The following is a 23,809-nucleotide window of genomic DNA, read 5'->3' on the forward strand; positions in this document are numbered from 1 at the left end:
ACTATACAATATGGAGCTATAGGCTCAATTCATCACTCTAACTATCTGAAGGTGGGACATATACAAGACACACATCATCGCCCCATTATGTAGACGTGTCCCCATTTTTAAAAACATGTTTTTTTACTATGCCTGTCTTTATGTGACTTGTGATATTTGTCATGCTGTTCCTTTAATCCTTTTAAAGTTTAAAAAAGGGAATTACTTAATTAAATATATGTATTTATTTATGCACTTATTGTTGCTTGTTATCAGATAGGGCTTTCTAATGATGCACCATACAAATATACAAATCATTATTTAGTATTAATACAATATATAAAATAATGAAAACAGCAAAAAATAATTTTGCCACTGTTTTGCATTTTAGAATTGATGTAAAACTAGCGTAATTTAAGAACTATATGTATTTATTTATTTTTTGTCATGGTTTCAAGAGTATCTCATATGTCTAGAATTTGCTTCTATTTTTGACTGTATATGCCACTTATGGCAAACAGTGCTTTAATGTTTCAAAACAGAGACTGTGTCACCAAACATTTATATTTTGTAGAATAAGGCAGCCCGGGGGATTTGCCATGTGGCATTTTAACATTTTTAATGCAAAACTTTAATCACAAGAATCTTTCAAATTGATTGCATGCACGAAATGTATCCAGACAAAATATTACATGGGCGAATTTAAAATCGATTAAACAGAATTTTTTTCCAGACAAATCAATTTGGCCAGATTGATTTTCTCAGCCATGCAAAAGTTTAGTGTTTAGAGTGTCCATCTTTTCATTCACTCAATTTGACAGTGTGAGTAAAGGAAACAGCATAAAGGGGCATCTTATTTATTAATATAAATGTGCCACCTCATGCATGAAAGTCCAGGTTTACAAATGTGCCCCTCGATTTATTAACTGCTGGCTTTAAAAAATGTTGTGCAAATAAAACATTAACATGACATGTACTAGTTTTTGTATCTATTCAGTTACATTGGCGAAGGAAACTCTCAAAATAAGTTAAAAAAACTCCCGTAGCAAAACATATAAATAATAATGGGGCAGACTGAGCAACATACGTGCTGCAATTGGATACATTTACACCAGAAATCCTACACTTGCATATACCCATCCCTAGTTTTCATGGCCAGGTCCTACTTGCTAAAGTAGCTGTTGATACTTTGAGCAAGTGGCGACAGGGAGTTACTGTCCACCGCAGCTAAAAGGCCAGTCATTGACAGTTCCAGCTATTTTCTATGTGAAGAATCTAGCAATCAGTTGCAACCCTGTCACTAGGTCCACCAGCTGCTGCTAAGCGTTTTTAAATTGACTAGTTTATTATACATGTATAAACTTTCTGTTTGTAAAGGTTACAAATGCAAATTGTTAGTTTCCCAACGAGGAACATAGGGCTGATCTCGCTTATCTGATATTATTGGCCTTGATATAGTATTTTTGGATATGCTTTTCAATTAATTTAGTATTTTTGCATAAAATGTTAAAATATTTTTTTTCAGTATATTGAAATATTTAAAAAACAAAAAATTATTAAAATCTTAACACATATGAAAAATATAAAATCATTCGAAAAACGTAATCAAAAAATATTACGTGAAGGCCATTGCTGCTGCTTTAAATACTTTATGCCAGGATATTAATGAATTGTGCTTGAACTGTAGACTGTTTCTATTTATGTTACCTTGTTTTTAAGTGCGCTAATAAATCGCACTAATAAATCCAACGGTCACTACTAAATTCCATGTGTCCTTGACCTGCATTTGACACTGAAGACCATCAACAACTTTTTCTCACCCTTCAAAACCTTGAGTATACAATAGTCTACTCATGACTGGTTTTTCTCTTACAACTTCCAGGACTCTTTCACTGTCACCTTTTGTAATGTTTTCTACCCTCCGTGACTTATTTTTGTTAATGTTCCCCAAGGTTCTGTTCTAGGTTCCCTATTGCCTTCAATCTGTACTGTGACCCTTGAAAAATAACCAGTTCTTTTAGATTACAATATTTACTCTGGGTTGATAACACACACAGTAACCTCTCTTTTCCTGATCTCTCTGGATCCCTCTTAAATCATGTCTCCAACTGCCCATTTTGCTATTTCTAACTGGATGTCAGCCAATATTCTTCAATTTCTTGTAAACATAACTTCTCATTTTAACCCTTGAAGCACTGCTACTTACTCCCCCTTGTCTGTCTCCCTCCAAGTCAATGGTATTACTCTACTCCACATGTTCTCTGCATTGAAGTTCTCTTTGATTCAAACCTCTACTTCACCCCTTACTTCCAGGCAATAACAAATGTCACTTCCATCTTACAAACATTGTTTGCTTTCTCCCCTAATAACATCAGATGCAGTTAAGGATCTCGATCAAGCCACATTGATCTCCCATCTTGACTACTACAATCCACTTCTCAATGGTCTTACACACTGCCAGCTCACCCCGTTAAAGTCCTTAGTGAATGTTGCTTCCAGACTCATCTTCCTCTCCGCTTACACCTAAACTGTCCTTACACTGGCTTCACATTACATGTAGTTTAAATATTTGAATTCCTTCTTCATAATCCTGTTCCTTGAGTACTTGAATTCACTAATACACAAGTATGTCCCCCAAGGCACCTACGCTATGCCAAAGAACTGTGTCTGACCTCAGTTTGCAATTGCGTCCCTCACATATCAAGATTTCTTTCTCTAGAACCTCATCTTTGTAAACTGTGACTCAGCCTGCATTCCTTCAGAAAATCACTAAAACCTCACTTCTTTTAGAAGGTATATCAATGAAACGTTCAATCCTCTCCTCCAATTGCACTGTAAAAAAAAAAAAAAGCTTATTTGGGCAGGGCCCACAACACGTTCTACTACATCCAACTTGTCTTGTTGCTTCTACTTGTTTGCAGAATATTTTGGTGCTTTAAGAAATAGTTTGAGGTATATGTTGGTTAATAAGGAGGCAGGCCTGTCTAGGTAGGGGTGGTTGGCAGTTAAGTTTGCATGTCCAGCAGTAGGTAGCTAAGAGGTAAAGTTCAATGGGTATCCAAACCCATTGGATTACTTGGGGAAAAGTACCTGGTAGAGTGCTTTCACAAAGGTGACCAGATTGTGTTGGGTTAAGATGGGTTGTTTCTAATGACCTGACACATTGATGTCCACTGTTTAGTCTGCAAGTGTAAACTGAGTACTGCACAATAAACATACAAATTACGTGGATATATAAATTAAATTGTGGAAGGTGAAATTAAAATTACCTTTAATTAATATTTTTATGTATTGATATAAAATAAATTTAAACCAAACTTTTACAAAAAAAAAAAAGTACAAATATGCATATCTTCATATACATAAAATTGATATTGTCTACTGTTTCTTAAAACATATTTACATAAAATGGATACCGACTTTCGGTTTCATTCTGTTATCTTTCAGTGCCTGGTTTAATTGGATCTCAGAATATCACAGTGAATAATAACAAGACAACTAATTCCCTCAGTGTGACCTGGGTCAATGCAGAAGGAAATGTGGATAATTACACAGTGGTTCTGAGTGGAGACATCAATAATGCAAACACAACTAATTATACACAAGTGAATTTCGCAGACTTACTACCAGGCAGAGAATATGCCATCACTGTACAGACAGTTAGTGGTAACTGCATCCAGATATCAGCTCCAGTGACAGAGGCAACATGTGAGTATGATGGGCTCATTGGGACAGAGCATAACTTTATGAGCAAATCCTACAAATGGTTCTGATTAAGTTGTGGTATAATATAATTATTAGATTATTTTCAGTTACAGGTTATTAAAATATAGATTCCTATGACAATGGATTTTTTTCCTTTTATTAGATCCAACCCCACCAAGCTCTTTAAACTTTACCAGCATCGGAACAAATTACATATCACTGTCCCTGGGAGAACCAGTGAATATGGCCAATATATCAAAAACGTTTAATATAATTTACAGCAATTCTTCATCATTTTGGACTGTGTCAGCAAACTCATTAAATGTCACCCTTGAGAACCTCACATCTGGGACTATCTACGCAATTACTGTAGTAACAGTTGGTGCTCGGCAGTATCAGAGTTTTCCTGTGACCATATCAGCGTACACAAGTAGGTTTACTCTGTGGTGTATTTATGTTTTACACTGCGTTAGGCTCAGCTGTGTCAATGCACTCCAGCCAGTATACCACCTATGACTCTCAGACATGGAATATCAGTAACGAACACACTCATATACCTAGAATTACAATCAAACACAACTTCTAAGTCATATACATACACAAATAAACAAATACACTCATACATACATATGTTGGTCATATTGTTTTGGAAATAATAGTTCAAATGACCAAACGCACATAGACACACATACATACATACATATACACAAATAGCCAACACACACAAACATTCCGTCAACTTCATAACCTTTTCTCTATTCTCATGCCCCCGTTCCATTACTTTTTCCTCCCATCTCATATACTCCATCCCATTACTCATTCATCCCATATCATATCCCCCATTCCATTACTACTTCCTCCTATTTCATACCCACCATTAATTTACTCCTTTCACATCTCATTACCCCCATTCCATTACTCCATCCTCCCATCTCATACCCCCCATTCCTTTACTCCTTTCTCTCATCTCAAATCCCCACATTTCATTTTTCCTTCCCCCCACTTCATATCCCCCTTTTCCATTACTCCTTCCTCTCATCTCATATCCCTCATTCCATTACTCCTTCCTCCCATTTAATTTCCCTCATTCCATTACTCCTTCCTGCCATCTCATATCCAACCATTCCATTACTTCTTCTTCCCATCTAATAACCCCCCATCAAATTACTCCTTCCTGCCATCTCATATCCAACGATTCCATTACTCCTTCCTCCAATGTCATATATTTCCCCATTTCTGCCATCTTATGTCCCCCATTCCTTACTACTTCCTCCCAACTCATATCCCACATTCCATTACTCCTTCCTCCCATCTCATATCCCTCAATTCCATTACTCCTTCCTACCATCTCATATCCCCCAATTCCATTACTCCTTCCTACCATCCCATATCCCTCATTCCATTACTCCTTCTTCACATCTCATACCCCTGCATTCTATTACTCCTTCCTCCCATCTTATATCCCCCCATTCCATTAGTCATTTCTCCCATGGGCTGAGCCATGTTTCTCTCAGCAATTGTCACATCATGTCATCTGTGCAGCGAAGGGCAAATGATAGGTATTTATCCTGATTATTTATTTTATCTGACTGTTTATTTTTAATTGTCCATGTATTATGATTGTTTTCTTGCTCTAGAACCGAAGACAGTGAAACTCCTCAGAGACAATGCCAAGACATCATCTTCTGTTTCCCTGATTTGGGATCAACCTGACGAGTACCAGGCTGAATTTAGATACAGAATACAAACAGCAAATGCATCGTCTGCAGTGATAAATGAAATTATTGTGACAAATCAAACTGTTAATGTAACTAATCTGACACCTGGGGAGACATATACATTCACTGTATTTACAAGAGCGGCTGATAATGTCACTGAAAGTTATTCTGTCTCATATACAACCTGCACAGGTGAGTAAAGACTGACCTCTTTAGGGGGAGAATAGTGGACACAGTCACAATAGCAGGCAATAGGGACTTCAAGTATATTGGAAATCTGGTTTACGAATATAACAAATTCCTTCCTATCTTCCTCCCTTCCTTCCACTCTTCCCTCCCCCTTCCTTCCTCCCCCCTTCCTTCCTTCCTGTCTTCTCATACTTCCAGTTTGTATATACAGTCAGGTCCATAAATATTGGGATATTGACACAATTCTAATCTTTTTGGCTTTATATACCACCACAATGGATTTGAAATTAAATGAACAAGATGTGCTTTAACTGCAGATTTTCAGCTTTAATTTGAGGGTATTTACATCCACATCAGGTGAACGGTGTAGGAATTACAACAGTTTGTATATGTGCCTCCCACTTTTCAAGGGACCAAAAGTATTGGGACAATTGGCTGCTCAGTTGTTCCATGGTCAGGTGTGTGTTATTCCCTCATTATCTCATTTACAAGTTGCAGATAAAAGGTCCAGAGTTCATTTCAAGTGTGCTATTTGCATTTGGAATCTGTTGCTGTCAACTCTCAATATGAGATCCAAAGAGCTGTCACTATCAGTGAAGCAAGCCATCATTAGGCTGAAAAAACAAAACAAACCCATCAGAGAGATAGCAAAAACATTAGGTGTGGCCAAATCAACTTTTTGGAACATCCTTAAAAAGAAAGAACGCACCGGTGAGCTCAGCAACACCAAAAGACCCGGAAGACCACGGAAAACAACTGTGGTGGATGACCGAAGAATTCTTTCCCTGGTGAAGAAAACACCATTCACAACAGTTGGCCAGATCAAGAACACTCTACAGGAGGTAGGTGTATGTGTGTCAAAGTCAACAATCAAGAGAAGACTTCACCAGAGTGAATACAGAGGGTTCACCACAAGATGTAAACCATGGGTGAGCCTCAAAAACAGGAAAGCCAGATTAGAGTTTGCCAAACAACATCTAAAAAAGCCTTCACAGTTCTGGAACAACATCCTATGGACAGATGAGACCAAGATCAACTTGTACCAGAGTGATGGGAAGAGAAGAGTATGGAGAAGGAATGGAACTGCTCATGATCCAAAGCATACCATTTCATCAGTGAAGCATGGTGGTGGTAGTGACATGGTGTGGGCATGTATGGCTGCCAATGGAACTGTTTTTCTTGTATTTATTGATGATGTGACTGCTGACAAAAGCAGCAGGATGAATTCTGAAGTGTTTCAGGCAATATTATCTGCTCAAATTCAGCCAAATGCTTCAGAACTCATTGGACGGCGCTTCACAGTGCAGATGGACAATGACCCGAAGCATACTGCAAAAGCAACCAAAGAGTTTTTAAGGGAAAGAAGTGGAATGTTATGCAATGGCCAAGTCTTTCACCTGACCTGAATCCGATTGGGCATTCATTTCACTTGATGAAGACAAAACTGAAGGGAAAATGCCCCAAGAACAAGCAGGAACTGAAGACAGTTGCAGTAGAGGCCTGGCAGAGCATCACTAGGGATGAAACCCAGCGTCTGGTGATGTCTATGCGTTCCAGGCGTTAGGCTGTAATTGACTGCAAAGGATTTGCAACCAAGTATTAAAAAGTGAAAGTTTGATTTATGACTGTTAATCTGTCTCATTACTTTTGATCCCTTAAAAAGTGGGAGGCACATATACAAACTGTTGTAATTCCTACACCGTTCACCTGATTTGGATGTAAATACCCTCATATTAAAGCTGAAAGTCTGCAGTTAAAGCACATCTTGTTTGTTTCATTTCAAACCCATTGGGTTGGTATATAGAGCCAAAAAGATTAGAATTGTGTCGATGTCCCAATATTTATGGACCTGACTGTATCTATTTAAATACGAAATATTATCTTTTATTTCTCAAAAAAACTTAATATATAAGCAGCATCTGTATGCTTTTTAATATGATATATATGACACATCACAATATATAACATAATAATAAAAGAAAACTTCACAGACCACAGATTACATGGGTTTTTATTTTAAATTCTGTTTTTTTAAGTTCTGTGTGATTTCCATTCTGCTTTCTTTCAGTTCCAGGTCTGGCTCAGAATATCACAGTAAATAATAAGAATACTACTAATTTGATCAGTGTGAACTGGACAATACCAGCAGGGAAAGTGGATAAATACACAGTCACTCTGAATGGAGACGTCAATAGAACAATCACAACTAATTCTACACAAGTGGATTTCACAGACCTACTGCCAGGCAAAAGCTACTCCATCACTATACAGACAGTTAGTAGTAACTGCAGCCAGTCAGCAGCTCCAGTGACAGAGGCAACATGTGAGTATGAAGGGGTCATTGGGACAGAGCTATTTGTTCATGTGTAGACATTGTGTGCACTGTAACATTATTGTAATATTTTTAAAGGGACATGTGGCGCACAGAAGTTCACCACGGGCTTTTGGAGGGGCCTGCTTGCCAGCCTCCTGCCAAAAGACTATGGGCCAGGTCAGCGACTGTAATGACCCATATTTTATTCCCTGGTTTGGCACTTTCCATAGAACCGAACGCTAGCTCACTGGCGGACGTTTGCATGCAAAACCGCAAATAGACTTCAGGGGGACTTACCCGCGAATTCCCTGGAACTGGTTTCAGCAGGAATATTTTGCGGTTCCCGGTCGGTCCCCAGCGGCACTTAGCCGCGATTCTATGGAACTGTTTTGGGCATTGGACCATGTGTGCGGTTGGCCAAAACTATGACTTTGGTAAATTCCTGAACCCCTGATCCGATGTGGGTGATTTTTGGATATGTTGTTCACCTAGATCGGGGTTATCAGAGGATGTGGGGGTACTTTTGTGGGGGTTTGTATGTTTTAAAGGTATTCTTTTTTTTTTTATAAAAATTTGTGTTTTTGTGTCTGGAGATAATTGAGTTAATACAGTACTTAACTCAATTATCTCCCAGGTACAGAGGAAGGATTGACCTAGTTTGTATGGGAGTGTTCTGGGTCTGAGAGCCAATGTGATTGTGTATTTTTTTAACCTGATTTACTCTCAGGTCCAGGGGGGAGTGCCCCTTGCATGGTGACTGTCATTAAAGGCAAAGTGTGGTCCCATTAAAGTCAGTTCACTTCACCCTCAACACGCAGCCTTGTCTTGTGATTGTAGGGAACAGCTATACCAGCTATACCTACTTCGGATTGCTATACTGGCTATGATCACTAGCTCTTGTAAGCGCTACATAGCTATACCTGCTAGACTCTCTGGGGTAGAATAGGTCCTGGCTGGGGTCCAGGGTGGGTGGAGGACAGTGAGATCTCAGACAAGCTGTGGCGGCTAAGGTGCTATGGTGCTTATGGTATCCGGTGCGGTGCTTATAGTATTCCAGGCTACTAGGAAGCAGTGATTGACAGAGGCACCCAGTCGGGGTGCCAGGCGGTCTGTCACAGGACACGATTGCTCAGACGGCCTCTAGAGGTGCTTCCTGAGTCACTGATGTTCAGCAGCTCCATGTTCTGCATGGAGGCATTTAACTTTCTCCATAGAGTTGTATTGAGTAAATGCATCACTATGAGGAGATGCTGGTTAGTGCAGAACGTGTTTTGCCGCCCATGAGTGATAGCCTCCCTTTGCTTTCCTATGGGAAAGTTTGATAATCTCAGCCAAGGGGGCAGAGATTGGGCAGGGTCAGCCGCGATCGGACATGTGTGGTGCTGGAACAATTTGTCAACAATAGAGTCAGGAATACACTTTGCATTTCTGACTCTATAGTGCGGCTTTAATTTGTAAATTAAATACAATGGTATCAGTATGAATTGAAATTGCTTTATTTTAATCACTTCTTAATATTATACTATTGAACAGATCCTACCTCACCAGGCTCATTTTATGTTACTGATATCGGAACAAACACCATTTCCTTGTCCTGGGGAGAACCAGTAAATATGACCAATGTGACAAATACTTTCAACATAAATTACAACAATTCTACATCCTCTTGGACTGTGTCAGTAAACACATTAAATGTCACCCTTCAGAACCTCACATCTGGGACTAATTACACAATTACTGTAGTAACAGTTGGTGCTCGGCAATATCAGAGTTCTCCTGTGATCAGTACCATCTTCACAAGTAGGTTTACAGCTTTCTGTATGTCATGCAATATAAAGTTTTATTGTGCTATCTCTTGCAGCTCTGGATAAAAATAAAATATCATAACTTTTACTGGACACTTTGGAATCATTAGGATGTTTATCTTCACTGATACATTAATCATAAACTGTATGTGTTTAAGGCTAAAGACTTTAGTACAGTAGGAGATGTTTCCTTAGTGTCAGTAATTTGAATAGATATTTACTATTTTATATTGCCATTTATTAATATATATTTAATATTTTTTAGTGTAATTTTTTTATATATAAGTTGATTGCATTTTATTTTCAAACTCTAGAACCGATGCCAGTGAAACAGCTCAGAGATAATGGAACGACTACTGCATCTGTTTTCCTGATTTGGAATCAACCTGATGAGTATAGAAGTGATTACACCTACAGAGTACAAGAAGCAAAATTCTCATCTGTTGTGATAAATAAAACAACGGCATCAAATCAACTCAATGTAACTGATCTGACACCCGGAGTAACATATACATTCACTGTTTTTACACGAGCGGCTGATAATGTCACTGAAAGTCAATCTGTCTCATATACAACCAGCACAGGTGAGTGAACAAATATTTATTTCTAACGTTATATTGCTCTAGTCACTATTGAGGTGACAGGGCCAGCACTGCAAGAGTTAAAAATGGTCACTTACCTTTTCACCAATGTGAAGAGTTCAGGGGTGCCTTTGTATGTCATGTTTGTGTTTGCAGGATGGTGTTTTGTGTTGGTGTTTTTTTGCTGGGATATCTGTACATGTACTGCCACATACATACATTTACATACACATTAACAAACAGAAACACACCGACACATACACAGTCATATACACAAAACACATACACACACAGACACACACCTTGGCACATACAAACATAGATACAAACACCTTGACACACTGGCACACACAAACACAGATACACACTGGCACATACACCCATATACACAACTTGACACACAGATACACACTGGCACACACAAACAGATAAACACACCTTGACACACAGATACACACTAGCACATACACACACTGACATACATACAGATGTATAGATACACACACTGACATACACACAGACATATGGATACACACACTGACATACACACACTTTGACACAGAGATACACAAACTGGCATTTACACACACAGATACACACACTGGCAGATACACTTTAATATACAGATACACACTGGCAGATACACACACTGACACAGGAACATACACACAGACACATGTACATACATGTTTATATGGTGACTTCCTTTAGTGCTGTTGGCTTAGGCTGATGAGCAAGGTCGGCAATTGCTCAGTCCCTGCTGCTCCCTCCCTCCCTCCAGCCAGCATGCACTGTCTGGGAGGAAGTGCTGTCACTTCCTCCCAGAATCCCACACTACAGGGGCCTGGTCGCGTTCTGGACTGCTGTTTAGCGATACCCACTGGGTGGCACTAAATGCTTGGGCCACCCGATGGGCAAATTGCAGCAGAACCCCAATGGTCTGCACTTGGCATTAGGTGACTTTCTTGATGATGTCTGCAATTTAAACAGCCCAATGTCCAATAATTTGTACCCATTACATTTTAATGGCCAGACTATAAAAAGTACTGTACATTTACCACAGCTCATGTTTATAATTGCAAACAGCCTCACGTTAAAGTTGACAATTTAAACATAAAGATTTTTTAAAAATACTAATAATATGTGTCCTGGTCTAAAAATGTGTGCTCTGGTGTATTTTTACTACTATTGTAGTAACAACATACACCAAAAGGGACACTGTAGTCACTAAAACAACTTTAGCTTAATGAAGCAGTTTCGGTGTATAGATTATGCCCGTGCAGTCTCACTGCTCAATTTTCAGCTATTTAGGAGTAAATCACTCTGTTTATGTAGCCCTAGTCTCACCTCTCTGCATGTGAATTTAAAAGCCTTCTCTATTACTTTCTCAAAATAGTCATGTAATGTATACACTTACTTTATTCCAAATGTTGTTTAATTTAGAATTTCTTATCTCCTGCTCTAACAGCTTGCTAGATGCTGCAAGAGCCTCCTGTATTTAATAGACATGTGCAATTCGTTTCATCCCGAATGTACATTCGGACAAATTTTGTGCAATTCAGACATTCGGATGCTTACAAATGTCCAAAGTGCGGAAGTTCCGAAGTGCCAAAGTTCAGGGCTCTCAGTGCCAGGACTTCCACCACAACCACTTACACATCTGTAGTGCTACCAGTGCCCAGACTGCCACCATAACCACTTACACATCTCCCACTTCCTGGACTATCATCACAACCACTTACAAATCTATAGGGCTTCCACCTCCCAGTGCCTGAACTTCCACCACAACCACTTACACATCTATAGGGCTCCCGCCTCGCAGTGCCAGGATTTCCACCACAACCACTTACACATCTATAGGGCTCCCAGTGCCCGGACTGCCACCACAACCACTTACTAGACATGTGCAATTTGTTTCTTGCAATTCGGACATTCAGATGCTTAGGAAGTTCCAAATTGCTGACGTTCTGAATTGCCGAAGTTCCGAATTGCTGAAGTTATGTAGTTTGGAAGTGCAGAACCGAACTGAATGCCATTGGTCCTAATTGCCGAAGCAGACACATTTTTTTACTTACCCGAATTACCGAACCAAATTTTTTGCCCATGTACATCCCTAGTATTTAACTAAAGTTCAAATTACAGAGAGGAGATAAAAATGTTAAAGAAAGTTGTTTTGTAGACAATAGTGCCCGTTTAAGTTAGTAGAATGTGAATAATGTGAATAACTTGTGTTAATGTCTGACCAGTCTACACTTCTCAGGACCATATTTATTAAAGCACATTAGCATTTTTCAGCTATAGTTTGCTAAAATTTATGTACTTAATAAAAAAATAAAAAAATAAATGTTTTACCACATTCTTGACATTTAACACTGAATTGTCTTGACACTATTGGGTTAACTTAGTGAGAGTATTCTTTCTAAATCAAGATCTTTGGATATTTGTGGACTACATTTCCTGTAATCCCCTGCTACGTTGGCTTGGAAGACTGCTGCTTTCTATATATTGATATGGTTGTGTAAATTGCATCTGTAGTTAGCCCAGTTTTAAAGCAAGTCTTGTTAGTATTTTTCAATTATATCTCTTACTATTGACATTGGAACTTGCCACAAATGCTTTGCAAACTGTTATGTGTAATGTGTTGTTTTTTTTCTCTATAGGGGTAAACTGGATACTTACACAGCCTGATGAACCTCCCTCGTCCAATCAAATTTCTTTTAGCTTCCCTGAGTTTGAAAGCACAAATGAACCTATAAAGTCTTATGCTGTGATAGTAACAACTGGAGAAAATGGTACCCTAAAAATGTGTTTATTTCTGTATCCCCATACTAGGGGTAGGCTACCTTTGGTATTTTAGCTGTTAAGGACTCAAACTACCATGTTGCTCTTACAGCCATAATGCTGGCAAAGCATCAGGGGAGATGTTGTCCTCAACATCTGGAGTGCCGACAGTTGCCTTATCCTGTACTATACAATTTTGAACATGTTATACAATTATGGTAATGGTTAAGTAAATGGTAATGGTGATGGTTAAGTGAACCATTATTTGAAATAAGCTCAAATTAAACTTTACCCAAGTTTGTAAAGATTGGCTCATTTTCTGGGCTGTGTAATCACATTCACAAGTTAAAAAGTAGACATGAGCATAAATTTGTTTTAAGACATTCATCCAAATAAAATATCTTAAAACAAATGAATCAGTTCTGAAATTTGTTTAGTTCATACCTAGATTCCCTGTATGGGTTAATGGGCAATTCGGATAATTAATTCACATATGATCTGAAAGAAGTACGGAACCAATTAATTTGGTGATATTAACCCCTTCAGGACGGAGTCAATAGTACACGTTCTGATCAAAACAAAACGTAAACAAAAACTGGAATTTGCGCTATATGTCTGTTCACCCGTAGTTCCCCTCTTTCATATTATATGCACCTACACTTATTATATATCATTTGGTTCAGGAGAAACAGGGCTTTCATTTTATATCAAATATTTATATATGAAACATAATTTATTATGAATAAAATAAAAAAAATGTGAGAAATTTAATTATTTTTTTTAAATTTGTAGTTCCGCCTCACATTTTAGCTGTACATGTCATAATACTGTTAGGTTTTACTGCAACAAAAAGCACATATTTGTAATCAGCGATGTCTCACGAGTACAACAGTACCCCCTATTAACAGGTTTTATGGTGTTTTGGAAAGTTACAGGGTCAAATATAAAACGTTCCATTTTCAAAATGAAATTTGCCAGATTAGTAATGTTACCTTTGAGACAGTGTGGTAGCCCAGGAATGAGAATTACCCCCATAATGGCATACCATTTGAAAAAGTAGACAACCCAAGGTATTGAACGTGGGGTATGTTTAGTCTTTTTTTAGTAGCCACTTAGTCACAAACACTGTTTAAAAGTAACCAATGGAATCAGGTGGGTGTACCTTCTTCTATTGATTGTCATATAGACTTTGATTAATAGATGGTGTTGAAACACCACAAGAAATTCCTATTACAAATTCCAACTACCACTTTGTATAAAGGGTTAATTGGATTTTGTGATGCATTTGATGTCACAAATCTTATCTTTTATGGGTACCCTTTATGAAATATATGTCAGTCGTCAAAGAATTTTCTTAGACTGACCATCTCTTTATTGGGCTATAAATTGATGCATTTGATTTTGACGCATTTTAAATTTAAAAAGTAAAAATGACTTAAGAATCATCTTTTTGTAGTAATCCTGTGTCTGGTTTTCTTAGTTACACTGAAAGAAGAAACCCTATCTCTGGTCAGTGTTTAGGTTAGCAGCACTACTTTGGTCAGTGTTTGAATAGAGTTAGCGAGAAATAAAAATGTGTCTAAGCTTTGCATTTTGTTACAAAATGGAGTCACATCTACTAAGTGGTGACTTTACAGTATACATTTTTAATTTCTATCTTAACACAAAATGTCTGATATAAAATACCTGACTATATATGTAAATATATATACACACACAAGTGAAAACGTGTATGACATCACAAGTTTACAAGTGGCATTATGTTTATTCCTAATTTTTCTAAAGTCAAAATCATGTTCATGTGGTATCAATAATATATGTTTGATCACAAAAAATAGATAAGTAAAATAGTATTTTTCATTCATGTCCCAAATACAATTTGTTAATGCTGTTTTTCTGTGTCACCTGCTAGTGCTCAGTCTCGAAGTTGGACATTCATGTAGTAGACATAGTTTGTAAGCAAAAGTCTCAAAATCTAAGACTGTTTAAGGATTTCTTTTGAATAATTCTCCAAATATTCTGCTAAATCTTTAGTTGCAGGCCAGGTTCCAAGTCGTGGAATTCTGAACAAGACATACGATGATTTCAAGAATAATAAAACAAATACATATGTCTCAAACATCAAAGAAATGGCGAGCCGGACTTTGAGATCTCTTACGGCAAATTCTGTAACTGTTAAAATTGGTGCTGGAGATAAACAATATGGCTATTACAATGGACCCTTGGAACCATCTACATCCTACTGGTATTGAAACTTGTAGATGATTGTATTGTACATTCTTTATTTTTTAATATTATAAATTGTGAAATTAATTAAAGCGGTGGATTTGGTACGTAAATAAACAGGTGAGTATTTGGAATATAGCTAAATAGGATGTATACAGAAAATGTATTTATTGTTGCAGATAGGGGCTGCTTAAACGTCTGCATGCCCTTTTAGCTTGCGTTAGATATGCATAAGGCTACCCTAGCTATAAGATAAGGCCAGGGACTAATAAAAGTATTTGGAAAACAGGGCACACTAGATGGGCTGAATGTTTTTTACCTGCCGTCACATTCTATGTTTCTATGGATTCCCCGAGCAAATTAAAGATTTATTCAGTTTATGGGATAGCAAGTTACCTATTGACTTCAATTGAGGTATTGGTATTCAGTGAGCAGAGTAAACCCACCCAAAATCTTAACCATCTTAAAGGCAGTGGAAATATAGAAGAAGAAAAAAACATTAAACCACCAGACAGAAAAACTACTTGTAGTGTGCAGTGTATACAACAATATAATACTAAAATAAACAGTTGCAAGTTTCAAAATACTTTTAAAAGAAAACACCACACTAGTACCTTTTGCAGCAATAGCGGGGGAACTACCACATTCTATTTTTACTAATACCAATTTTGCTATTGGTTTTTTATATATTCTTATTGACAGAATTTCAATATAGTATGGCAGTGCTACAATGTTATACACAACTGATCTTTGCACAATGTATGTGTTAATAGAACATAAACATTCCAAATGAAATACATCTTATATATATTGTTTGCAAAGAAACTATAATGTGAATTGTACAGTTTCAATGGGAGGTCTGCCTAAACTCATTCAAATGAGAGCTTTTAACTTATTTTTAAGTATTAATAGTTTTAAAAGATAAAATAGTTACCGTATATACTCGAGTATAAGCCGACCCGAATATAAGCCGAGGCCCCTAATTTTACCCCAAAAAACTGGGAAAACGTATTGACTCGAGTATAAGACTAGGGTGGGAAATGCAGCAGCTACTGGTAAATTTCTAAATAAAATTAGATCCTAAAAAAAATATATTAATTGAATATTTATTTACAGTGTGTGTATAATGAATGCAGTGTGTGCGTATGAGTGCAGCGTGTGTGTGTATGAGTGCAGCGTGTGTGTATGAGTGCAGTGTGTGTATGAGTGCAGCGTGTGTGTGTATGAGTGCAGCGTGTGTATGAGTGCAGCGTGTGTATGAGTGCAGCGTGTGTATGAGTGCAGTGTGTGTATGAGTGCAGTGTGTGTGTGTATGAGTGCAGTGTGTGTATGAATGCAGTGTGTGTATGAATGCAGTGTATGAATGCAGTGTGTGCAGGGCCGGTGCAAGGATATTTGCCCCCCCCCCATATGTCCTGACCTCCCCTCCTCCTCCCTCAGTGGTCCTTACCTCCCCACCCCCGTGTTCCTTCACCCCCCTCCCCCAGTGGTCCTGACTCACCCCTCCCCTAGTGGTCCTTACCCTCCCCTCCCCTAGTGGTCCTTACTTCCCCCTCCCCTCCCCTAGTGGTCCTTACTTCCCCCTCCCCTCCCCTAGTGGTCCTAATCCCCCCTCCCTCCCATAGTGGTCCTTATCCCCCTCCCTCCCATAGTGGTCCTTATCCCCCCCCTCCCTCCCTCCCATAGTGGTCCTTATCCCCCCTCCCTCCCATAGTGTTCCTTTTCTCCCCCCCTCCCTCCCATAGTGGTCCTTATCCCACCCCCTCCCTCAGATAGTGGTCCTTATCCCCCCTTCCCTTCCATAGTGGTCCTTATCCCCCCCTCCCTCCCATAGTGGTCCTTATCCCCCCCTCCCTCCCATAGTGGTCCTTATCCCCCCCTCCCTCCCATAGCGGTCCTTATACCCCCCCCCCCTCCCATAGTGGTCCTTATCCCACCCCCTCCCTCCCATAGTGGTCCTTATACCCCCCCTCCCACAGTGGTCCTTATACCCCCTTTTTTATTATTATTTTTTTTTATTATTATTTTTTATTATTATTATTATTATTATTATTATTTTTTATTATTATTTCTTATTTTATTTATATTTTTATTTATTTTTTGTCCCCCCTCCCTGCTTGATAAATGGCAGGGAGGGGGGCTCTCCTTCCCTGGTGGTCCAGTGGCAGTTCAGTGGGGGGGAGAGGGGGGCTGGCAGAGCTGTAACTTACCTGTTCTGCAGCTCCTGTCAGCTCTCTCCTCCTCTGCGCCGTCCGTGCAGCTCCTTCTATCAGCTCACACTGTAAGTCTCGCGAGAGCTGCGGCTCTCGCGAGATTTACACTGGGAGCTGACCGAGGTGCTGCACGGACGGCGCGGAGGAGGAGAGAGCTGACAGGAGCTGCAGAACAGGTAAGTTACAGCTCTGCCAGCCCCCCTCTCCCCCAGTCTGTATTATGGCAATGTAAATTGCCATAATACAGACCTTGACTCGAGTATAAGCCGAGTTGGGGTTTTTCAGCCCAAAAAATGGGCTGAAAAACTCGGCTTATACTCGAGTATTTACGGTATGTTAATATATACAATTGTCACAAGCTACTATTAACTCTAACAGCATGCCTTTGACTCCAAATTAATTTATTCTTCAAGTTTGGAGAAAGAATGTGTTTTCTAGACTTTAATAAAGTTCCAAATATTTTTTTAGGATTAGTGTTGCTGGATTCACCGACATTGAGTTTGATAATGCCACAGGAACCATTCTGGAGGATCGCTCCGTAGCAAAGTTTTCTCCTTTCTCAAACGAGATTAAAACATCTGTGAATTCCTCTCAGAACACATCTCAAAACTCAGGTATACCTGTAGTATAGCACTATGTGGAACTAAAAAAACAGCTTTATAATGAAAGAAGAAATTAAGTAAATTATTTATTAAGGATCAATCATGCTTATAATATGAATATATTGAATACCTTTATGAATTACACTCATGATTATATATTGTTTTTATAAGGGCTTTCCCACGCTATGCTATCTCAGTCAGAGCACTCTGAATGGTTGGCTTGTAAGCTAACCAAATAGCTCTTACAGACAGGTGCCACTTCTCTCAAATTGTGAGCCATCACTGTTTAGTATCTATTTAGAGTCCCCACGGTGGGGAACAAGGGGGGAAAAAGGATTCCAAATCCACACACTGCTAGCTCGGGTGGAGGAATGGGAGATAAACAGTGACTGGTCCACACCCGTTCTTTAATTTGAAGCTTCCACCCTATGCTCACAAATGGAGGCACGAGAGACCTTAGCCTTGAATGTAACTAGCAAATGGGCAGAAATATATTTCAAGTAATTTGTCTTTTATGACAGCAAGAAACCACTGGCTGTTACTATTTAGCGTGGTGGGGCGTTTTGGATATAAAGGATGTTTAAGACCATGTTTATACAAATATAAGCTTTGTTTTAATTGACATTTTAATGATTAACAACGTTAGTCATTAAAAGCGGCTGATGCTCACGAAACAAATGTATCACCTGTTTTATTTCAAGAAACCGACCCATTGATTGGGTTTGTCTTCTTGAATTTCAAATGGCTTTAAATCAATCTGAAATTTGAAAAAAAAAAAAAGTCTGAAAACAGTCGATATTTATTTTATTATTTTATAATGAAAGCCTTAAATTGAGACCATAATTAGAGCCCTCCAGGTGTTTTGGGTAAGACTTCCATTATTTTCTATCAGATATAGACCTCAATTATTTAGAAATCATTCCAATCTGTTGGGGGGGGGGGGGGGACGGACTTTGTATTTATTTACAGAAATCACCAATAATGTATATGGCAGTTTAAAAAAAAAAAAATTTTTAAAGTATTTATTCTACTAGATTGGAATAATTTCTGATGCAGATTCAAACAAAATAAGTCTAGGCCATAGACCTCAGTTTCATATTGTTGGAGAAGCTTTTCAAATGTTTTTTTATTTTTGCATAAACTTTTAAAATGGAAAAAAAAAACACAGAAACACTGAACATTCAGACTCTTACCACAATGACCACTTCTAATCACTGAAGTGGTCATGGTGGTTGGAGTAACCCTTTAAGTCGAGGCCTTTGTAAGACAAACCACCTTATGTTCAAAGTTATTTGAGAACATAGTTCTGTTAAATATATCACTTTTCACAATCTTTTTTACTAGTTTTAATATTACACCAATATGCAAAGAATATCGTGTCTGCATGCTATCATACGATGCTTTTGATTTTAGGTGCCATAGCGCTTATCCCCCCATTACATAACTCTTTCCTTCCATCTCATACCTCCCATCCCATTTCTCCTTCCTTCCATCTCATATCCGGCCTCTCCATTTATTTTTCCTCCTATCTCATATCCCCCCATTCCATTACTCCTTCCTCCCATCTCATATCACCCCATTCCATTACTCATTACTCCTATTTCATACCCTCATTAAATTACTCATTCCTCACACCTCACCCCCATTCCATTACTCCCTCCCCATCTCATTACCTCCATTCCATTACTCCATCCTCCCATCTCATATCCCCCAATTCCATCATTCCTTTCTCCCATCTCATATCCCCTTACTACTTCCTCCCATCTCATTTATATACCACATTCAATTACTACTTCTTCCCATCTCATATCCCCCATTCTATTACTCCTTCCCCCATCTCATATCCCCCATTCCATTACTCCTTCCCCCATCTCATTCCCCCATTCCACTACTACTTCCTCCCATCTCATATCCATTATTACATTACTTCTTCTCCATCTCATATTCCCCATTCCATTACTCCTTCCTCCCATCTCATATCCCCCAATTCAATTACTTCTTCCTACCATCTCATATCCCCCATTCCATTACTCCTTCCCCTATCTCATTCCCCCCATTCCATTACTACTTCCTCCCATCTCATATCCATTATTACATTACTTCTTCCCCATCTCATATTCCCCATTCAATTACTCCTTCCTCCCATCCCATATCCCCATTCCATTACTTCTTTCTCCCATCTCATACCCCTTCATTCTATTACTACTTCCTTCCATCTCACATACCCCCATTACATTACTCCTTTCTCCCATGGGCTGAGCCATGTTTCTCTCAGCAATTGTAACATCATGTAATCTGTGCAGCGAAGGGCAAATGATAGGTATTTATTCTGATTATTTATTTTATTTGACTGTTTATTTTTAAATGTCCATATATTATGATTTTAGCCAATATTTTCTTGCTCTAGAACCGAAGACAGTGAAACTCCTCAGAGACAATGACAAGACATCATCTTCTGTTTCCCTGATTTGGGATCAACCTGACGAGTACCAGGCTGAATATAGATACAGAATACAAACAACAAGTGCATCATCTGCAGTGATAAATGAAATTATTGTTACAAATCAAACTGTTAATGTAACTAATCTGACACCTGGGGAGACATATACATTCACTGTATTTACAAGAGCAGCTGATAATGTCACTGAAAGTCAAGCTGTCTCATATACAACCTGCACAGGTGAGTACAGAATTACCTCTCTAGGGGGAGAATAGTGGATATGGTCATTATAGCAGGCAATAGGGACTTCAAGTATATTGAAAATATGCTTTAAGAATATAACAAATTCCTTCCTATCTTCCTCCCTTCCTTCCACCCTTCACTTCCCCCTTCCTTTCTTCCTCCTTGCCTTCCTTTCTCCCTTCCTTCCTTCTCATACTTCCAGTTTGCATATATCTATTTAAATACAAAATATCATCTTTTATTTCTCCAAAAAATTATATATAAGCAGCATCTGCATGCTTTTTAATATAATATGTATGACATATCTCAATATATAAAATAATAATATCAAAAAACTTCACCGATCACAGATTACATGTATTTTTATTTTAAGTTCTGTTTTTTAAGTTCTGTTTGATTTCCATTCTGCTTTCTTTCAGTTCCGAGCCTGGCTCAGAATATCACAGTAAATAATAAAAATACTACTAATTCAATCAGTGTGAACTGGACAATACCATCAGGGAAAGTGGATAATTACACAGTCACTCTGAATGGAGACGTCAACAGAACAACCACAACTAATTCTACACATGTGGATTTCACAGACTTACTGCCAGGCAGAAACTACTCCATCACTATACAGACAATTAGTAGTAACTGTAGCCAGTCAGCAGCTCCAGTGATAGAGGCAACATGTGAGTATGATAGGATCATTGGGACATTGTGTGCACTGTGACATTATTGTAATATGGTTAAAGGGACGCTATAGTCACGAGAACAACTATAGATTAATGTAGTTGTTCTGGTGTATATAACCTGCCCCTGCATGCATTTCTATGTAAACACTGCCATTTCTGGTAAAAGGTAGTGTTTACATTAATACCTAGGAACACCACCAGTGGCTGTTGCTCAGACGGCCACTAGAGGTGCACCCTGAGTCACTGATGTTCAGCAGCTCCATGTTCTGCATGCAGGCACTTAACTTTCTCAATAGAGATGTATTGAGTAAATGCATCACTATGAGGAGATGCTGGTTAGTGCAGAACGTGTTTTGCCGTCCATGAGTGATAGCCTCTCTTTGCTTTCCTATGGGAAAGTTTGATGATCTCAGCCAAGGGATCAGTCGCGATCGGACATGTGTGGTGTTGGAACAATTTGTCAACAATAGAGTCAGGAATACGCATTTGTATTTTTGGCTCTATAGTGCGGCTTTAATTTGTAAATTAAATACAATGTTATCAGTATAAATTGAAATTGCTATATTTTAATCAATTCTTAATATTTTACTATTGAACAGATCCTACCTCACCAGGCTCATTTTATTTTACTGATATCGGAACAAACACCATTTCGTTGTCCTGGGGAGAACCAGCAAATATGGCCAATGTGACAAAGTCTTTCAAGATAACTTACAGCAATTCTTCATCCTCTTGGACTGTGACAGTAAACACATTAAATGTCACCCTTCAGAACCTTACTTCTGGGACTAATTACACAATTACTGTAGTAACAGTTGGTGCTCGGCAGTACCAGAGTTCTCCTGTGACCAGTTCTATCTACACAAGTAGGTTTACAGCTTTCTGTATGTTCTGCAATAGAACATTTTATTATGTTACATTCTGTGTTCTGAGCTGGTTCTACTCATTGTGCTGTTTCTTGATCCCTTAACAATTTGCACAAAACATTATTTTTTTGACATATAATTAAAATGTATATAAATAAATCAATTGTATTTTCTCTTTCTGTAGAACCAATGAAAGTGAAAGAGCTCCGAGCATCTAATGTGAATTTTAATTATGTTTTCCTGAATTGGAATCAACCTGACGAGTATAGAAGTGATTACACCTACAGAGTACAAATAGCAAACACTTCATCTGTAGTGATAAATAAAACAACGGCATCAAATCAACTCAATGTAACTGATCTGACACCCGGAGTAACATATACATTCACTGTATTTACACGAGCGGCTGATAATGTCACGGAAAGTCAATCTGTCTCATATACAACCTGCACAGGTGAGTGTAAAATAATACTATACAATATGGAGCTATAGGCTCAATTCATCACTCTAACTATCTGAAGGTGGGACATATACAAGACACACATCATCGCCCCATTATGTAGACGTGTCCCCATTTTTAAAAACATGTTTTTTTACTATGCCTGTCTTTATGTGACTTGTGATATTTGTCATGCTGTTCCTTTAATCCTTTTAAAGTTTAAAAAAGGGAATTACTTAATTAAATATATGTATTTATTTATGCACTTATTGTTGCTTGTTATCAGATAGGGCTTTCTAATGATGCACCATACAAATATACAAATCATTATTTAGTATTAATACAATATATAAAATAATGAAAACAGCAAAAAATAATTTTGCCACTGTTTTGCATTTTAGAATTGATGTAAAACTAGCGTAATTTAAGAACTATATGTATTTATTTATTTTTTGTCATGGTTTCAAGAGTATCTCATATGTCTAGAATTTGCTTCTATTTTTGACTGTATATGCCACTTATGGCAAACAGTGCTTTAATGTTTCAAAACAGAGACTGTGTCACCAAACATTTATATTTTGTAGAATAAGGCAGCCCGGGGGATTTGCCATGTGGCATTTTAAAATTTTTAATGCAAAACTTTAATCACAAGAATCTTTCAAATTGATTGCATGCACGAAATGTATCCAGACAAAATATTACATGGGCGAATTTAAAATCGATTAAACAGAATTTTTTTCCAGACAAATCAATTTGGCCAGATTGATTTTCTCAGCCATGCAAAAGTTTAGTGTTTAGAGTGTCCATCTTTTCATTCACTCAATTTGACAGTGTGAGTAAAGGAAACAGCATAAAGGGGCATCTTATTTATTAATATAAATGTGCCACCTCATGCATGAAAGTCCAGGTTTACAAATGTGCCCCTCGATTTATTAACTGCTGGCTTTAAAAAATGTTGTGCAAATAAAACATTAACATGACATGTACTAGTTTTTGTATCTATTCAGTTACATTGGCGAAGGAAACTCTCA

The 23,809-nt window shown here is 38.1% G+C and overlaps 1 protein-coding gene across 1 annotated transcript in view; it reads left to right on the forward strand.

Moving 5' to 3' along the window:
- LOC134578544 (receptor-type tyrosine-protein phosphatase eta-like) overlaps window positions 1-23,809 on the forward strand; it is a 101,121-nt gene that overhangs the window by 23,461 nt on the left and 53,851 nt on the right. The window contains exons 13-17 of the mRNA XM_063437522.1: window positions 3,427-3,687; window positions 3,848-4,114; window positions 5,322-5,594; window positions 7,660-7,914; window positions 22,073-22,339. Coding sequence (XP_063293592.1) covers window positions 3,427-3,687; window positions 3,848-4,114; window positions 5,322-5,594; window positions 7,660-7,914; window positions 22,073-22,339 — 1,323 coding nt within the window. The remainder of the gene's footprint in view (window positions 1-3,426; window positions 3,688-3,847; window positions 4,115-5,321; window positions 5,595-7,659; window positions 7,915-22,072; window positions 22,340-23,809) is intronic.

This window comes from Pelobates fuscus, chromosome 12 (assembly GCF_036172605.1).
Source record: "Pelobates fuscus isolate aPelFus1 chromosome 12, aPelFus1.pri, whole genome shotgun sequence".
Classification (NCBI taxonomy): domain Eukaryota; kingdom Metazoa; phylum Chordata; class Amphibia; order Anura; family Pelobatidae; genus Pelobates; species Pelobates fuscus.